At 41.3% G+C, this 17,783-nt stretch overlaps 1 protein-coding gene across 1 annotated transcript in view; it reads right to left on the bottom strand.

Annotated features, from left to right (window-relative positions):
• The window catches only part of MAD1L1 (mitotic arrest deficient 1 like 1), a 1,632,937-nt gene that overhangs the window by 1,490,542 nt on the left and 124,612 nt on the right, over nt 1-17,783 (bottom strand). Inside the window, exon 10 of the mRNA XM_053695314.1 lies at nt 2,411-2,497. Coding sequence (XP_053551289.1) covers nt 2,411-2,497 — 87 coding nt within the window. The remainder of the gene's footprint in view (nt 1-2,410; nt 2,498-17,783) is intronic.

The raw sequence follows: 17,783 nt of genomic DNA, 5'->3' as shown, positions 1-17,783 counted from the left end.
TCTATTGGAAACATCTTTCTAAATATTGGAGGGGGTGAGAACGGCACACCGGGTCTATCCCACTCCTTAGTAATAATTTCAGTTAGTCTTTTAGGTATAGGAAAAACGTCAGTACTTGTTGGTACAGCAAAATATTTATCCAACCTACACATTTTCTCGGGTATTGCAACTGTGTTACAATCATTCAGGGCCGCTAACACCTCCCCTAGTAAAACACGGAGGTTTTCCAGCTTAAATTTAAAATTTGAAATATCTGAATCCAATCTGTTTGGATCAGAACCGTCAGCCGCAGAATGAAGCTCTCCGTCCTCATGTTCTGCAAGTTGTGACGCAGTATCTGACATGGCCCTAACATTATCAGCGCACTCTGTTCTCACTCCAGAGTGATCACGCTTGCCCCTTAGTTCTGGTAATTTAGCCAAAACCTCAGTCATAACAGTAGCCATATCTTGTAATGTTATTTGTAATGGCCGCCCAGATGTACTTGGCGTCGCCATATCGCGCACGTCCCGAGCGGGAGATGCAGGTACTGTCACGTGAGGCGAGTTAGTCGGCATAACTCTCCCCTCGTTGTTTGGTGAAATTTGTTCAATTTGTACAGATTGACTTTTATTTAATGTAGCATCAATACAGTTAGTACATAAATTTCTATTGGGCTCCACCTTGGCTTTAGTACAAATAGTACAGGTCTCATCTTCTGAATCAGACATGTTTAACAAACTAGCAAATAAACTTGCAATTTGGAAATACTATACAAGTAAAATACAATGAAAAAAAAAAAAAAAACGAACTGTGCTTGAAAAGCACTGAATATATATAACAGATGATAATCAATCAGCTTTATAAAACAAAATGCAACTTAGTAAAGGCTTGTACCCAGTAGCAAGAAATAACTAACCCTGAGGCATAAAAAAGTTAAAGAATAAACGTTTTTTATCACAGTCAACTACAATCTTACAGCTCTGTTAGATTACTTCCCTCAAATTAGCTTTGAAGATCCCTGGGTTCTGCAGAGATAAACCAGAACATGCAGGAAAAAACAATGAGCTTTTGACTGAAATTTTTGATGCGTAGCAAAAGCGCCAAAAAAGGTCCCACCCCCTCACACACAACAGTGAGAGAGATTAAAAACTGTCATAATTAGATCCAGCAACTGCCAAGTGGAAAAATAGTGCCCAAACATTTTATTCACCCAGTACCTCAGAAAATGAAAACGATTTTACATTCCAGCAAAAACGTTTAACATAATTAAGAATTATTAAAAAGCCTTTTGTATTTCTATTAGGCTAAAATCTTATATACACAGTGTAATTCCAGTGAAGTACCATTCCCCAGAATACTAAAATGTAAATTTTACATACATGATATAATGTCGGTATGGCAGGATTTTCTCAGCAATTCCATTGTTAGAAAATAAAAACTGCTACATACCTTTTTGCAGAATAAACTGCCCGCTGTCCCCTGATCTGAAGTTTACCTCTCCTCAGATGGCCGAGAAACAGCAATATGATCTTAACAACTCCGGCTAAAATCATAGTAAAAACTCTGGTAGATTCTTCTTCAAACTCTACCAGAGAAGGAATAACACACTCCGGTGCTATTAAAAAAATAACAAACTTTTGATTGAAGAAATAAACTAAATAAAATCACCATAGTCCTCTCACACATCCTATCTAGTCGTTGGGTGCAAGAGAATGACTGGGGGTGACGTAGAGGGGAGGGGCTATATGCAACTCTGCTGGGTGAATCCTCTTGCACTTCCTGTTGGGGAGGAGTAATATCCCAGAAGTAATGATGACCCGTGGACTGATCACACTTAACAGAAGAAAAAGGGATTATCTATCTTATTAAACAAAAATGTTGGTGTTGACTGTCCGTTTAAGCTAAAGAACCATGGGGCCGAAAATCTATATTTCTATGCAACCAAAACAGAATTACTACCTTTACATTCACAAACCCATGTGCCTATCTAGATCAAATCTATTTAAGAAGCCTATACAGAAAACCATACTGACTTAGCTATTTGTTTTTAGGGACGGAACCTGCATATCACAGACGAGGCCCACTCTAGGCCGAAACGTACGTCTGGGGGTTTTCCGTTTCTCTTGTTCAGAGAGGGATTGCCTGGCATTTCGGGGCTGGACTGTACTGTGAAGTCAGGATCAGACTGATATGCTACAGGAAAGTTCTTCTCTGTGCAAGGCACATGTTGAGCAAAGAGAGGCTGCTTCTAGGGTGTTAACTAGCCAAAGAACAAGCTATTATGCTATTGTTTGTTCCCAGGTTGAGCGCTTCTCTCTTTTTATTTATGCAAATAACTAACTTATGTTTAATGCCGCAGCATTAACATTTTCATTACTTCCCAAACACAAAAAAACAAACATACAGTTAACAGAATTTAAACACCTACCTGTTAGAAATACTCAGGTTCTCCTCTTTAAGTTTAATCTCACGTTGTTGTATAGCATTTATTTGCTTGGAGAGATCATCAGGAGTTCTAGACAAATAAGAATTAAAAAAACACATGCAATGAATATGGCATTATAGATAACAAAAAACTAATTTCATATATCACTTTTTTTTTTTACTGAGACCTAAACTAATTAACAATGAAGACTGAAGAAGGGCCAGTATTCTCAGATAACGTAAATATATGCATTACTGAGAGCAATCAATGTAAACCAAATTACAACTAAGGGCTCGATTTATCAAGCCTTCTACTGCAGGTTCTCACAAGAGAACCTGCAGTCATGATTTATCATCGGACCACTGCTTTCTTACTCTCTTCTCCACCTTCTAGGTGGAGAAATTCAATCTCCCCGGTTTTGTCCGACCTGAGAGATTGACAATTCCTGATTGGCTGTGAGCGGACAGGGGCGGAATTGCATACAAGGGCAAAATAGTGCTCTAGTGCAGTGTTTTTCAACCAGTGTGCCGTGGCACACTAGTGTGCCGTGAAAGATCCTCAGGTGTGCCACGGCAGACTGACAACAGTGTGACATATTTTTTAAACTTTGCTTGTTTTTTACTCCCAGTGCAGGGGTAGTTTGTAGGAGGCATGGCATAACAGCACAATACATACAGTATGTGTGTGTTTGTGTGTATGTGTATATATATATATATATATGCTGTATTAGGCTACAATGTGTGATTTTTTTACAATTTTGGGATGGTGGTGTGCCACGGGATTTTTTAATGTAAAAAAGTGTGCCACGGCAAAAAAAAAGGTTAAAAATCACTGCTCTAGTGCATTTAAACAATTTTTCCCAAGACACAGTGCCATGATACCACATACCTTTGCCACCCTAGTTTTATGCTTGTGCTTAAAATATCTGAAGTAATATACAAGATAGCTGCAATTTTAGATAAAGTGACTAAAGTGTGTGTGTAATTTATTCCTGATTGTAGTCACACTTAAAAGTGTTGTAAAAAGGTAATAACACACACACCACACACATTCTCATACAACACACACATACTGTCATGCAAAACACACACACACACACCACATACTCTCATAAGATACACACACTCCTACAACACACACAAAAACACTGTCATACAACACACACAGGATACAACACACACTCTCACACAGGATACAACACACACTCTCACACAAGACACAACACACACTCTCACACAAGACACAACACACACTCTCACACAAGACACAACACACACTCTCACACAAGACACAACACACACTCTCACACAAGACACAACACACACTCTCACACAAGACACAACACACACTCTCACACAAGACACAACACACACTCTCACACAAGACACAACACACACTCTCACACAAGACACAACACACACTCTCACACAAGACACAACACACACTCTCACACAAGACACAACACACACTCTCACACAAGACACAACACACACTCTCACACAAGACACAACACACACTCTCACACAAGACACAACACACACTCTCACACAAGACACAACACACACTCTCACACAAGACACAACACACACTCTCACACAAGACACAACACACACTCTCACACAAGACACAACACACACTCTCACACAAGACACAACACACACTCTCACACAAGACACAACACACACTCTCACACAAGACACAACACACACTCTCACACAAGACACAACACACTCTCACACAACACAACACACACTCTCACACGACACAACACACACTCTCACACGACACAACACACACTCACACGACACAACACACACTCTCACACGACACAACACACACTCTCACACGACACAACACACACTCTCTCACACGACACAACACACACTCTCACACACGACACACACTCTCACACAAGACACACACTCTCACACAAGACACACACTCTCACACAAGACACACACTCTCACACAAGACACACACTCTCACACAAGACACACACTCTCACACAAGACACACACTCTCACACAAGACACACACCCTCACACAAGACACACACCCTCACACAAGACACACACCCTCACACAAGACACACACACCCCCACACAAGACACACACACCCCCACACAAGACACACACACCCCCACACAAGACACACACACCCCCACACAAGACACACACACCCTCACACAAGACACACACACTCTCACACAAGACACACACACTCTCACACAAGACACACACACTCTCACACAAGACACACACACTCTCACACAAGACACACACACTCTCACACAAGACACACACACCCTCACACAAGACACACACACCCTCACACAAGACACACACTCTCACACAAGACACAACACACACTCTCACACAAGACACACACTCTCACACAAGACACACACTCTCACACAAGACACACACCCTCACACAAGACACACACACCCCCACACAAGACACACACACCCCCACACAAGACACACACACACCCACACAAGACACACACACCCTCACACAAGACACACACACCCTCACACAAGACACACACACAAGACACACACACTCTCACACAAGACACACACACTCTCACACAAGACACACACACCCTCACACAAGACACACACACCCTCACACAAGACACACACACCCTCACACAAGACACACACACCCTCACACAAGACACACACACCCTCACACAAGACACACACTCTCACACAAGACACACACACTCACACAAGACACACACACTCTCACACAAGACACACACACTCTCACACAAGACACACACACTCTCACACAAGACACACACACTCTCACACAAGACACACACACTCTCACACAAGACACACACACCCTCATGACGGGGGAGTGGGGGGAGGAGGGGGGTGGGAGGAGGGGGGGGGGAGAAAACATAATTTATGCTTACCTGATAAATTCCTTTCTCCTGTAGTGTAGTCAGTCCACGGGTCATCCATTACTTATGGGATTATATCTCCTCCCTAACAGGAAGTGCAAGAGGATCACCCAAGCAGAGCTGCTATATAGCTCCTCCCCTCTACGTCATACCCAGTCATTCGACCGAAACCAAACGAGAAAGGAGAAACTATAGGGTGCAGTGGTGACTGGAGTTTAATTTAAAATTTAGACCTGCCGTAAAAACAGGGCGGGCCGTGGACTGACTACACTACAGGAGAAAGGAATTTATCAGGTAAGCATAAATTATGTTTTCTCCTGTTAAGTGTAGTCAGTCCACGGGTCATCCATTACTTATGGGATACCAATACCAAAGCTAAAAGTACACGGATGACGGGAGGGACAGGCAGGACCTTTACACGGAAGGAACCACTGCCTGAAGAACCTTTCTCCCAAAAACAGCCTCCGAAGAAGCAAAAGTGTCAAATTTGTAAAATTTTGAAAAGGTGTGAAGTGAAGACCAAGTTGCAGCCTTGCAAATCTGTTCAACAGAGGCCTCATTTTTAAAGGCCCAAGTGGAAGCCACAGCTCTGGTAGAATGAGCTGTAATTCTTTCAGGAGGCTGCTGTCCAGCAGTCTCATAGGCTAAACGTATTATACTACGAAGCCAGAAGGAGAGAGAGGTAGCCGAAGCCTTTTGACCTCTCCTTTGTCCAGAATAAACGACAAAGAGGGAAGAAGTTTGTCGAAAATCTTTAGTAGCCTGCAAATAAAATTTCAGGGCACGGACGACGTCCAGATTGTGCAGAAGTCGTTCCTTCTTTGAGGAAGGGTTAGGGCACAATGATGGAACAACAATCTCTTGATTGATATTCCTGTTAGTGACTACCTTAGGTAAGAACCCAGGTTTAGTACGCAGAACTACCTTGTCTGAATGAAAAATCAGATAAGGAGAATCACAATGTAAGGCCGATAATTCAGAGACTCTTCGAGCCGAGGAAATAGCCATTAAGAACAGAACTTTCCAAGATAACAGCTTGATATCAATGGAATGAAGGGGTTCAAACGGAACACCCTGTAAAACGTTAAGAACTAAGTTTAAGCTCCATGGCGGAGCAACAGTTTTAAACACAGGCTTAATCATGGCCAAAGCCTGACAAAAAGCCTGAACGTCTGGAACTTCTGACAGACGCTTGTGTAAAAGGATGGACAGAGCTGAGATCTGTCCCTTTAACGAACTAGCAGATAAACCCTTTTCTAAACCTTCTTGTAGAAAAGACAATATCCTAGGAATCCTAACCTTACTCCATGAGTAACTCTTGGATTCGCACCAATGCAAGTATTTACGCCATATTTTATGGTAAATTTTCCTGGTAACAGGTTTCCTAGCCTGTATTAAGGTATCAATCACTGACTCAGAGAATCCACGCTTTGATAGAATCAAACGTTCAATCTCCATGCAGTCAGCCTCAGAGAAATTAGATTTGGATGTTTGAAAGGACCCTGAACCAGAAGGTCCTGTCTCAGAGGCAGAGACCATGGTGGACAGGACGACATGTCCACTAGATCTGCATACCAGGTCCTGCGTGGCCACGCAGGCGCTATTAGAATCACCGATGTTCTCTCCTGTTTGATCCTGGCAATCAGTCGAGGAAGCATCGGGAAAGGTGGAAACACATAAGCCATGTTGAAGACCCAAGGTGCTGTCAGAGCATCTATCAGAACCGCTCCCGGGTCCCTGGACCTGGATCCGTAACAAGGAAGCTTGGCGTTCTGGCGAGACGCCATGAGATCCAGATCTGGTTTGCCCCAACGCCGAAGCAGTTGGGCAAATACCTCCGGGTGAAGTTCCCACTCCCCCGGATGAAAAGTCTGGCGACTTAGGAAATCCGCCTCCCAGTTCTGCACGCCTGGGATGTGGATCGCTGACAGGTGGCAAGAGTGAGACTCTGCCCAGCGAATTATCTTTGAGACTTCCATCATCGCTAGGGAACTCCTTGTCCCTCCCTGATGGTTGATGTAAGCCACAGTCGTGATGTTGTCCGACTGAAACCTGATGAACCTCAGAGTTGCTAACTGAGGCCAAGCCAGAAGGGCATTGAGAACTGCTCTTAATTCCAGAATGTTTATTGGAAGGAGATTCTCCTCCTGAGTCCATGATCCCTGAGCCTTCAGGGAATTCCAGACAGCGCCCCAACCTAGTAGGCTGGCGTCTGTTGTTACAATCGTCCAATCTGGCCTGCTGAAGGGCATCCCCCTGGACAGATGTGGCCGAGAAAGCCACCATAGAAGAGAATCTCTGGTCTCTTGATCCAGATTCAGCATAGGGGACAAATCTGAGTAATCCCCATTCCACTGACTTAGCATGCACAATTGTAGTGGTCTGAGATGCAGGCGTGCAAAAGGTACTATGTCCATTGCCGCTACCATTAAGCCGATTACCTCCATGCATTGAGCCACTGACGGGTGTTGAATGGAATGAAGGACACGGCAAGCATTTAGAAGTTTTGTTAACCTGTCTTCTGTCAGGTAAATTTTCATTTCTACAGAATCTATAAGAGTCCCCAAGAAGGGAACTCTTGTGAGTGGCAATAGAGAACTCTTTTCTACGTTCACCTTCCACCCATGCGACCTTAGAAATGCCAGAACCAACTCTGTATGAGACTTGGCAGTCTGGAAACTTGACGCTTGTATCAGAATGTCGTCTAGGTATGGAGCTACCGAAATTCCTCGCGGTCTTAGTACCGCCAGAAGAGAGCCCAGAACCTTTGTAAAGATTCTTGGAGCCGTGGCTAACCCGAAGGGAAGAGCTACAAACTGGTAATGCCTGTTTAGGAAGGCAAACCTTAGGTACCGATAATGATCCTTGTGAATCGGTATGTGAAGGTAGGCATCCTTTAAATCCACTGTGGTCATGTACTGACCCTTTTGGATCATAGGTAAGATTGTCCGAATAGTTTCCATTTTGAACGGTGGAACTCTTAGGAATTTGTTTAGGATTTTTAAGTCCAAGATTGGTCTGAAGGTTCCCTCTTTTTTGGGAACCACAAACAGATTTGAGTAAAACCCTTGTCCGTGTTCCGACCGCGGAACTGGGTGGATCACTCCCATTAGTAAAAGGTCTTGTACACAGCGTAGAAACGCCTCTTTCTTTATCTGGTTTGCTGACAACCTTGAAAGATGAAATCTCCCTTTTGGAGGAGAAGCTTTGAAGTCCAGAAGATATCCCTGAGATATGATCTCTAACGCCCAGGGATCCTGGACATCTCTTGCCCAAGCCTGGGCGAAGAGAGAAAGTCTGCCCCCCACTAGATCCGTTTCCGGATCGGGGGCCCTCACTTCATGCTGTCTTAGGGGCAGCAGCAGGCTTTCTGGCCTGCTTGCCCTTGTTCCAGGACTGGTTAGGTTTCCAGCCCTGTCTGTAGCGAGCAACAGTTCCTTCCTGTTTTGGAGCGGAGGAAGTTGATGCTGCTCCTGCCTTGAAGTTACGAAAGGCACGAAAATTAGACTGTCTAGCCCTTGGTTTGGCTCTGTCTTGAGGCAGGGCATGGCCCTTACCTCCAGTAATGTCAGCGATAATTTCTTTCAAACCGGGCCCGAATAATGTCTGCCCTTTGAAAGGTATGTTAAGCAATTTAGATTTAGAAGTCACATCGGCTGACCAGGATTTAAGCCACAGCGCTCTGCGCGCTTGAATGGCGAATCCGGAATTCTTAGCCGTAAGTTTAGTTAAGTGTACTACGGCATTGGAAATAAATGAATTAGCTAGCTTAAGGACTCTAAGCTTGTCTGTAATCTCATCCAATGTAGCTGAGCTAATGGTCTCTTCCAGAGACTCAAACCAGAATGCCGCTGCAGCCGTGACAGGCGCAATGCATGCAAGGGGTTGTAATATAAAACCTTGTTGAACAAACATTTTCTTAAGGTAACCCTCTAATTTCTTATCCATTGGATCTGAAAAAGCACAGCTATCCTCCACCGGGATAGTGGTGCGCTTAGCCAGAGTAGAAACTGCTCCCTCCACCTTAGGGACCGTCTGCCATAAGTCCCGCGTGGTGGCGTCTATTGGAAACATTTTTCTAAATATAGGAGGGGGTGAAAAAGGCACACCGGGTCTATCCCACTCCTTGTTAACAATTTCTGTAAGCCTTTTAGGTATAGGAAAAACGTCAGTACACGTCGGTACCGCAAAATATTTATCCAGCCTACATATTTTCTCTGGAATTGCAACCGTGTTACAATCATTCAGAGCCGCTAATACCTCCCCTAGCAATACACGGAGGTTCTCAAGCTTAAATTTAAAATTTGAAATGTCTGAGTCCAGTTTACTTGGATCAGATCCGTCACCCACAGAATGAAGCTCTCCGTCCTCATGTTCTGCAAATTGTGACGCAGTATCAGACATGGCTCTATTATTATCAGCGCACTCTGTTCTCACCCCAGAGTGGTCGCGTTTACCCCTAAATTCTGGCAATTTAGATAATACTTCAGTCATAACATTAGCCATGTCTTGCAAAGTGATTTGTATGGGCCGCCCTGATGTACTTGGCGCCACAATATCACGCACCTCCTGAGCGGGAGACGAAGGTACTGACACGTGAGGAGAGTTAGTCGGCATAACTTCCCCCTCGTTGTCTGGTGAAATTTTCTTTACATGTACAGATTGGCTTTTATTTAAAGTAGCATCAATGCAATTAGTACACAAATTTCTATTGGGCTACACATTGGCCTTTAAACATATTGCACAAAGAGATTCCTCTGTGTCAGACATGTTTAAACAAACTAGCAATGAAACTAGCAAGCTTGGAAAATACTTTTCAAATAAATTTACAAGCAATATAAAAAACGTTACTGTGCCTTTAAGAAGCACAAAGAAACTGTCACAGTTGAAATAACAATGAACCAAATTAGTTATAGCAACCAAATTTTCACAGTAAATGCATTAAGTTAGCAAAGGATTGCACCCACCAGCAAATGGATGATTAACCCCTTAGTACCCAAAAAACGGATAACAGATTAATATAAACGTTTTATCACAGTCAAAAGCACAGTCTCACAGGTCTGCTGTGAGTGATTACCTCCCTCAAAACTAGTTTTGGAGACCCCTGGGCTCTGTAGAGACGTCCTGGATCATGGAGGAAGAAATAAGGAAGACTGTGACTGAATTTTTACTGCGCAATAAAGCGCCAAAATAGGCCCCTCCCACTCATATTACAACAGTGGGGAAGCTCAGTAAACTGATTTTATTCATAAATAAACGACAGCCATGTGGAAAAATAATGCCCAAAAAGTTTTATCACCAAGTACCTCAGAGAAAAACGATTAACATGCCAGTAAACGTTTTAAAAATAAAATTATGAAATGATATTAATAAGCCTGCTGCTAGTCGCTTTCACTGCAGTGGGGGCTCAAATATAAGTTAAATGTATACAGTATTTTCTTAGTGAAGTTCCATTCCCCAGAAATACCTCAGTGTAAACATACATACATATCAGCCTGATACCAGTCGCTACTACTGCATTTAAGGCTGCACTTACATTATATCGGTATTAGCAGTATTTTCTCAGTCAATTCCATTCCTTAGAAAATAATATACTGCAACATACCTCCTTGCAGGTGAACCCTGCCCGCTGTCCCCTGTTCTGAAGTTACCTCACTCCTCAGAATGGCCGAGAACAGCAAATGGATCTTAGTTACGACCGCTAAGATCATACACAAACTCAGGTAGATTCTTCTTCTAATGCTGCCTGAGAAAAAACAACACACTCCGGTGCTGTTTAAAATAACAAACTTTTGATTGAAGAAATAAAAACTAATTTTAATAACCACAGTCCTCTCACACGTCCTATCTATTAGTTAGGTGCAAGAGAATGACTGGGTATGACGTAGAGGGGAGGAGCTATATAGCAGCTCTGCTTGGGTGATCCTCTTGCACTTATTGTTAGGGAGGAGATATAATCCCATAAGTAATGGATGACCCGTGGACTGACTACACTTAACAGGAGAAAGGAGTGGGGGGGAAAGGAGTGGGGGGGTAAAGAGGCGAGAGGAAGTGGGAAAGGGGTAGGGGAGAGTGAATAGAGGATAAAGAGTAAGGAGAAAATGAGGGGAATCAGAGAGGCTTTTGCAGAGACAAGATGTTAGGGGAAAATAAGAAAACAGATGTTGTCTGTCCTCTGCTGTACAATACATAGTTTTTCAGTTCTTGTAACTAAAACAGATCCAGGGTCCAGCTTAGAAAAGCTATTTCTAAACCATAACAAACTCCTTGGTGTGAGTTTGAAACCTTCTCTGTATCCTTTATTAGAATGTGCTTCATTACATATGTTCATGCTTATCCAGTTTAATTCATATCTCCCCTATCTCACCAAAACCATAACATTTGTTAAAGAGATCTGACCTATGAAACCCATTTTAACATTGGAGTAGGGAAGGGAAAAAAAAGATAAAACAGACTATAATGTTAAAAAATAAAATGTTTAATAATAGAGAGATAAGTTAAAGGGACAGTCAAGTAAAAATTAAACTTTAATAATTCAGACAGAGCACACAATTTTAAACAACTTTTCAATTTACTTCCATTGTCTAAATGTGCACAATCTTTTTATATTCACACTTTGAGGCACCAGCACCCACTGAGCATGTGCAAGATTCACAGGATATATGTATATGCATTTTGTGATTGGCCGATGGCTGTCACATGATGCATTAGGAAGCCATATGTAACTAACATCTGTCAGAAAAAAAATCTACTACTCACTTTAAATTTAAACAAAGTTCTTTTGTATTGTCTTTTTATTATGCATTTATTGATTATACAATTCTGCTGTGCTTAGTGGTCTTTTAACCTACTCATCTTAAAATCCCACCATCCAGTGACATGTAAGATATAGGCATAACTATAACTTTTAATTAAAGGGACAGTCAACGCCAACATTTTTATTGTTTAAAAAGATAATCCCTTTATTACCCATTACCCAGTTTTGCACAGCCTACATGGTAATATTAATAAACTTTTTACCTCTTATTGCCTTGTATCTAAGCCTCTTCTGATAGCCCCCTGATCACATGACTTATTTATTATCTATTGACTTGCATTTTAGCCAATTAGTGCTGTGTTGTGCACAAATGGCACACAAACTAGCAGTCATCTGTTGTGAAAAGCAAATTAAAAAAACGTGATAAGAGGCTGTCTACAGTGGCTTAGGAAAAGTCACATATTTAGAGGTTTAAACATTATAAAGTATATTAATATAACAGTGTTGGTTGTGCAAAGCTGGGGAATGGGCAGTAAAGGCGTTAACTATCTTTTTAAAATCATAACAATTTTGGTATTGACTGTCTCTTTAAATGCATCTTTAGATGCAGCTAAAGTGTAACCTTCTATATTTACAAATACTTAGAAGATAGAGTAATTTTTGCTTTTTTTCTACTAAAACTAGAGAGTAGTATATGATGATGCCTTCATTTGTTTTCTCAGATAAACTAGCGCTGCCAAGCTGTGAAAAACTGTCAAAATGCACTGAGATAAGAGGCGGCCTTCAATGGCTAGAAATTAGCATATGAGCTTACCTATGTTTAGCTTTCAACAAAGCATACCAAGAGAGCAAAGCAAATTTGATGACAAAAGTTAATTGGAAAGTTGTTTAAAATTGCATGCCCTAGCCGAATCATGAAAGTTTAATTTTGAGTTGACTGTTCCTTTAATGTGATAGCTTTACCAAGATAATACACTTAAGCATCTAAACATTCTGGTTAGACAAATGTCACAAGCACTATTAAGCAACATAAAATCAGTTTAATGTCACTGAAACACTAACTGGGCAATTTAAGACAATTTCTTCTCACTTTCATAGGTGAAACTGAGATTTTAACGAGACATCTACAATGGTTTTGCTTTATATAAGAAACAAGTCAATAGCTGAAAGCCCCATCTGTGTGCCTGAAATAAAACATGATGCAAATTATTTTGTATAGGAAGTGACAATTAAAGCTTTTTTTTTTTCTTCTTTTCTATGTCTTACTGTTTTTCCGCCATATGATCAGTGCTTGGGAGCCATTTCGTATCCCCAGCTCTATTTATTTGGCATGCAGAGCCAGGTGTAATCTGTTACAAATCGCAAAAGCAAACCAGCAACGTAGCAACATCCCACCATCTGTCTAAAACCTCTTGATAAATCAGAAATTCCACGTTTGCGCTGCCCAACGATAGGCAATTCAGCAGATCAACTTCCGAGAAAAATACATTAAACTACGCCAGTAGGTAGATAAAAATATATATAAAAAGCTAAATCACAAATAAATAGACTTGCTGTCTAAAGATTCTTTTCAAAGCTTGTGCAGTATTACAACAACATCAAAGAAACCAGAGCGCCAATTAAATCGATGTGACAACCCTAGGGACTCAACAGTGTTCTTGTGATTAGTAATATGTGCTTATTGAACTGCTCTACTAAAATCTAAATAAATTAATAACAACATATTAGGTTTCTTCTTTGTACTGTCAAAACAAATGTGCCAATTTTACTTCATGCAGAGACATACACAATATCATTCAGCAGTAAAAAGAAAAAAAATATTTCCAAAGATTATGGGGGCTTTGCAAAAATATATACAACTGAATAGTGTATGTGTGTGTGTATATATTATATACACACACACAAACATATACACACACACAAACATACACACACATATATATATATATATATATATATATATATATATATATATATATATATATATATATATATATATATATTATATACACACACACACATATACACACACACAAACATACACACACACATATATATATATATATATATATATATTATATACACACACACACACATATACACACACACAAACATACACACACATATATATATATATATATATATATATATATATATATTATATACACACACATATACACACACGCAAACATACACACACATATATATATATATATATATATATATATTATATATATTATATACACACACACACACACATACTGTACATAAATACAAGCTCCGTATGGAAGTGCAAACGTCACTTCATGAAAAGAAAAATAGATTTGTCGTGAGAGGCCGGAGGTGCTTAACAGAGCAACAAAATAAAGGTACTTTTTTACTTCGCTTGGTAAAAAAACGTAGTCAATACATTTGATTAATTGCACACAAATTCTAACATTTGTGAAACGTTAGGATTTACAATCACTTGCTGATTGATAGGGGATCAAATACTTATTTCACTCATTAAAATGCAAATCGATTTATAACTTTTTTGAAATGCGTTTTTCTGGATTTTTTTGTTATTCTGTCTCTCACGTCACTGTTCAAATAAACCTACCATTAAAATTATAGACTGATCATTTCTTCGTCAGCGGGCAAATGTACAAAATCAGCAGGGGATCAAATATTTGTTTTCCTCACTGTATGTGTAAATAATATTATGTTATGTATAAATATATATTTCTATTTAGTCATTGCATGGAGATTTAAATATATGTCTGAACAAATACCTGTTAAATAAATTATTATTAATTAACTAAACTTAATCACTGCTAACCCAGTCTCCTCCTTTAACTGTACATGTGCAAACAAACCTTTACAAGTGTATTATTAGTTTGCGATTGGTTAGCAAGGGTCCTTTTGCTCTGGGGGACAGGGAAACCAGTGAAAAGAAAAAAAGATTAAACAATATACTTATTTTACCAATAATAAAAAAAAACAATAGCAAATAGTCTAAGGATCCTATGACTAAGTGCCGCACGGCACAAACCGCGTAAGGACACGCACCCTTTTTTCCTCGTGTTTGAGTGTTTGTTTTTTTCTCTGCATATGCTGGAATAAAGTTTCCGTTTTTATAGGATATCCTTGTGTGCTGCCTCCTTCGACTATTTGCTATTGCTGTGGGCGCGCACAGCTCCTTGCACCTCAGTGTTGTTATTACACGGACTGAAGTCGTTATTCTATGTTGCCTGTGATTGAATTGGTTACCGACCTGCACGTTTGTTTCTAGAGCCATGCTACCCCCTTTCTACTTCTAAAAAAAAAGCATTATTCATTGCAAAATTCTTCTGAGATATGAAGGTAAATTATCATGCAGCTTGCAAATTTGTGTCTAATGTTATGTATGGTTTATAACAATTTGCTCCAAATGCTTTCTAGAGGTGAGTAAGCTAAAAAGCTCAGGTTCACCTGTGTTAAGTGCATGCCTCAACTCTGCGTTTAATAAACCCTTAAAGGGACAGTCTAGTCAAATTCAAACTTTCATAATTCAGATGGGACATGCCATTTTAAACAACTTTACAATGTACTTTTATCAACAAATTAGCTTTGTTCTCTTGGCATCCTTTTGTGAAAGCTAAATTTAGGTAGGCTCATATGCTAATTTCTAAGCCCTTGAAGGCTCAGTGCATGTTGAGAGTTTTTCACAGCTAGACAGCGCTAGTTCATGTATCCCAAACATAACATTGTACTCTCTCCCGTGGAGTTATTTATGAATCAGCGGTGAATGGCTAAAATGCAAATCTGTCAAAAGAACTGAAATAAGGGGGCAGTCTGCAGAGGCTTAGATGTAAGGTAATTACAGAGGTAAAAAGTGCATTAATATAACAGTGTTGGTTATGCAAAACTGGGGAATAGTAAATAAATTATGCTTACCTGATACTTTTCTTTTCTTCAGATGGAGAGAGTCCACAACTGCATGCATTACTTTTGGGAAATAAGAACCTAGCCACCAGGAGGAGGCAAAGACACCACAGCCAAAAGCTTAAATACTCCTCCCACTTCCCTCATCCCCCAGTCATTCTGCCGAGGAACAAGGAACTGTAGAAGAAATACCAGGGTGAAAAGGTGCCAGAAGAATAAAAAATAAGACGCCCCACAGAAAAAATACGGGTGGGGAGCTGTGGACTCTTTCCATCTGAAGAAAAGAAAATCAGGCAAGCATAACAAGTTTTTCTTCATAAATGGAAAGAGTCCACAGCTGCATTCATTACTTTTGGGAAAACAATACCCAAGCTACAGAGGACACTGAATGCAAAAAACGGGAGGGTACAATATGCGGCCCATTCTTAGGGCGCCAGGCCTGAAAAAAACCACGACCCAACCAAACCCCACTTTGTCGGACCCGGGCAAAAGAACTGCAAGGAAAAAGCTCCAAGGACACTGACCCGGAGCCGGGCAAAAGAAGTAGAAGGAAAAAGCCCCAAGGACACTGACCCGCAGATAGTCCGAAGCCTAACTAGAGACCGCAAGCAAACTCACTGAGCCAACACTCCTCCAGGAGAACAGTCGCCCAGCAGTCGGTCTCCTGATTAGTACAGTACCAAAATCTCCAAAGGGGAGAGGACAAGGGTAAGTCAAGGGATACCCAAAAGGTACAGCAAAATCCATAAAGGAAAGACAAGTCCACAGAGACCCGAATGGATCCCAAGAACAAGGGGAGACGATGCCCAACTGACAAGGAGCAACCGGGTATCATCAAGGAGAAGAAACAACTCCCAAACAGCGTGCAACAGCACTGAAAAAGATAGATGAAGACAAAGTCCTCAAAACATCAGAACCCAGAGACTGAGCCAACAGAAAATTACAAGCAGCAAATTTAGAAAACAAACATCTGAGTCTAGTAACAAGCTGCCATCCGTAGGAAGACATGGAGAAAACACTATCCGTAAGGAAGAAGCGGCCCAACACAGAGATCGCCCAACCTCCAAGACAGAGGAGACACTCCAGGCAATCCAGGCCGCCAAGCCTACTCACAGATCTCAAAGGGGGAGAGGCACAGAACCTCTAAAAAAAAAAGAAGGTCCACTGTCACCCCCAAGACCTGAAGATGAACAACAGATCTCAGATCCTACACCTAGCCGGACCAGCCCAAGCAACGGCAGATCTGAAAGTGGAACCGAAAGAAACCCCAAGACCGGCCCCCAAAAGGGCGGAAAAATGGACACAGCCACTTCAACTTAAAGACAAACGAGCAGGCGTTAGACCCAAGGAGATCTAACAAGGCCACCTGATTAAGTCTCAATGCGGAGCCAGCGGCTCCCCAGACGGAAAGGAACAACTCAAAAAGCAGACCAATCCCCAAACCAGATAAACATCTGTTCCAACCTCCCAAAAACAGGAGAGGCCCCTAAAAAGGTAACCACACCTTCGTAAGGAGGACAACGAGCCCCCTGAAGAGGAGAGCACCGATAAACACCTGCCCATAAGACAGGAAGTCGTAGGAAGAACCGAGAGGACACAAGGCCACGTTACTGATGAACACGGAAGAACCCCTTAAAACATTGTGCTAGCACACATAACAGGCGCAAAAGTGACAGCTGAGCAACCACAAACCTCCTGTTTGCCAGGCAGGAAAGCCCACCATCAGGTCACATTAGTTGGCTGTCCCAAGGGAACCGTATCGTCCGGCACAAAATAAAGCCCAAGGAGCCCCGGCTCTC

This window comes from Bombina bombina, chromosome 11, assembly GCF_027579735.1.
Source record: "Bombina bombina isolate aBomBom1 chromosome 11, aBomBom1.pri, whole genome shotgun sequence".
NCBI lineage: Eukaryota > Metazoa > Chordata > Amphibia > Anura > Bombinatoridae > Bombina > Bombina bombina.
Note: the sequence above shows the minus strand (reverse complement) of the source record. Positions and strands in the feature narration are given on the sequence as shown.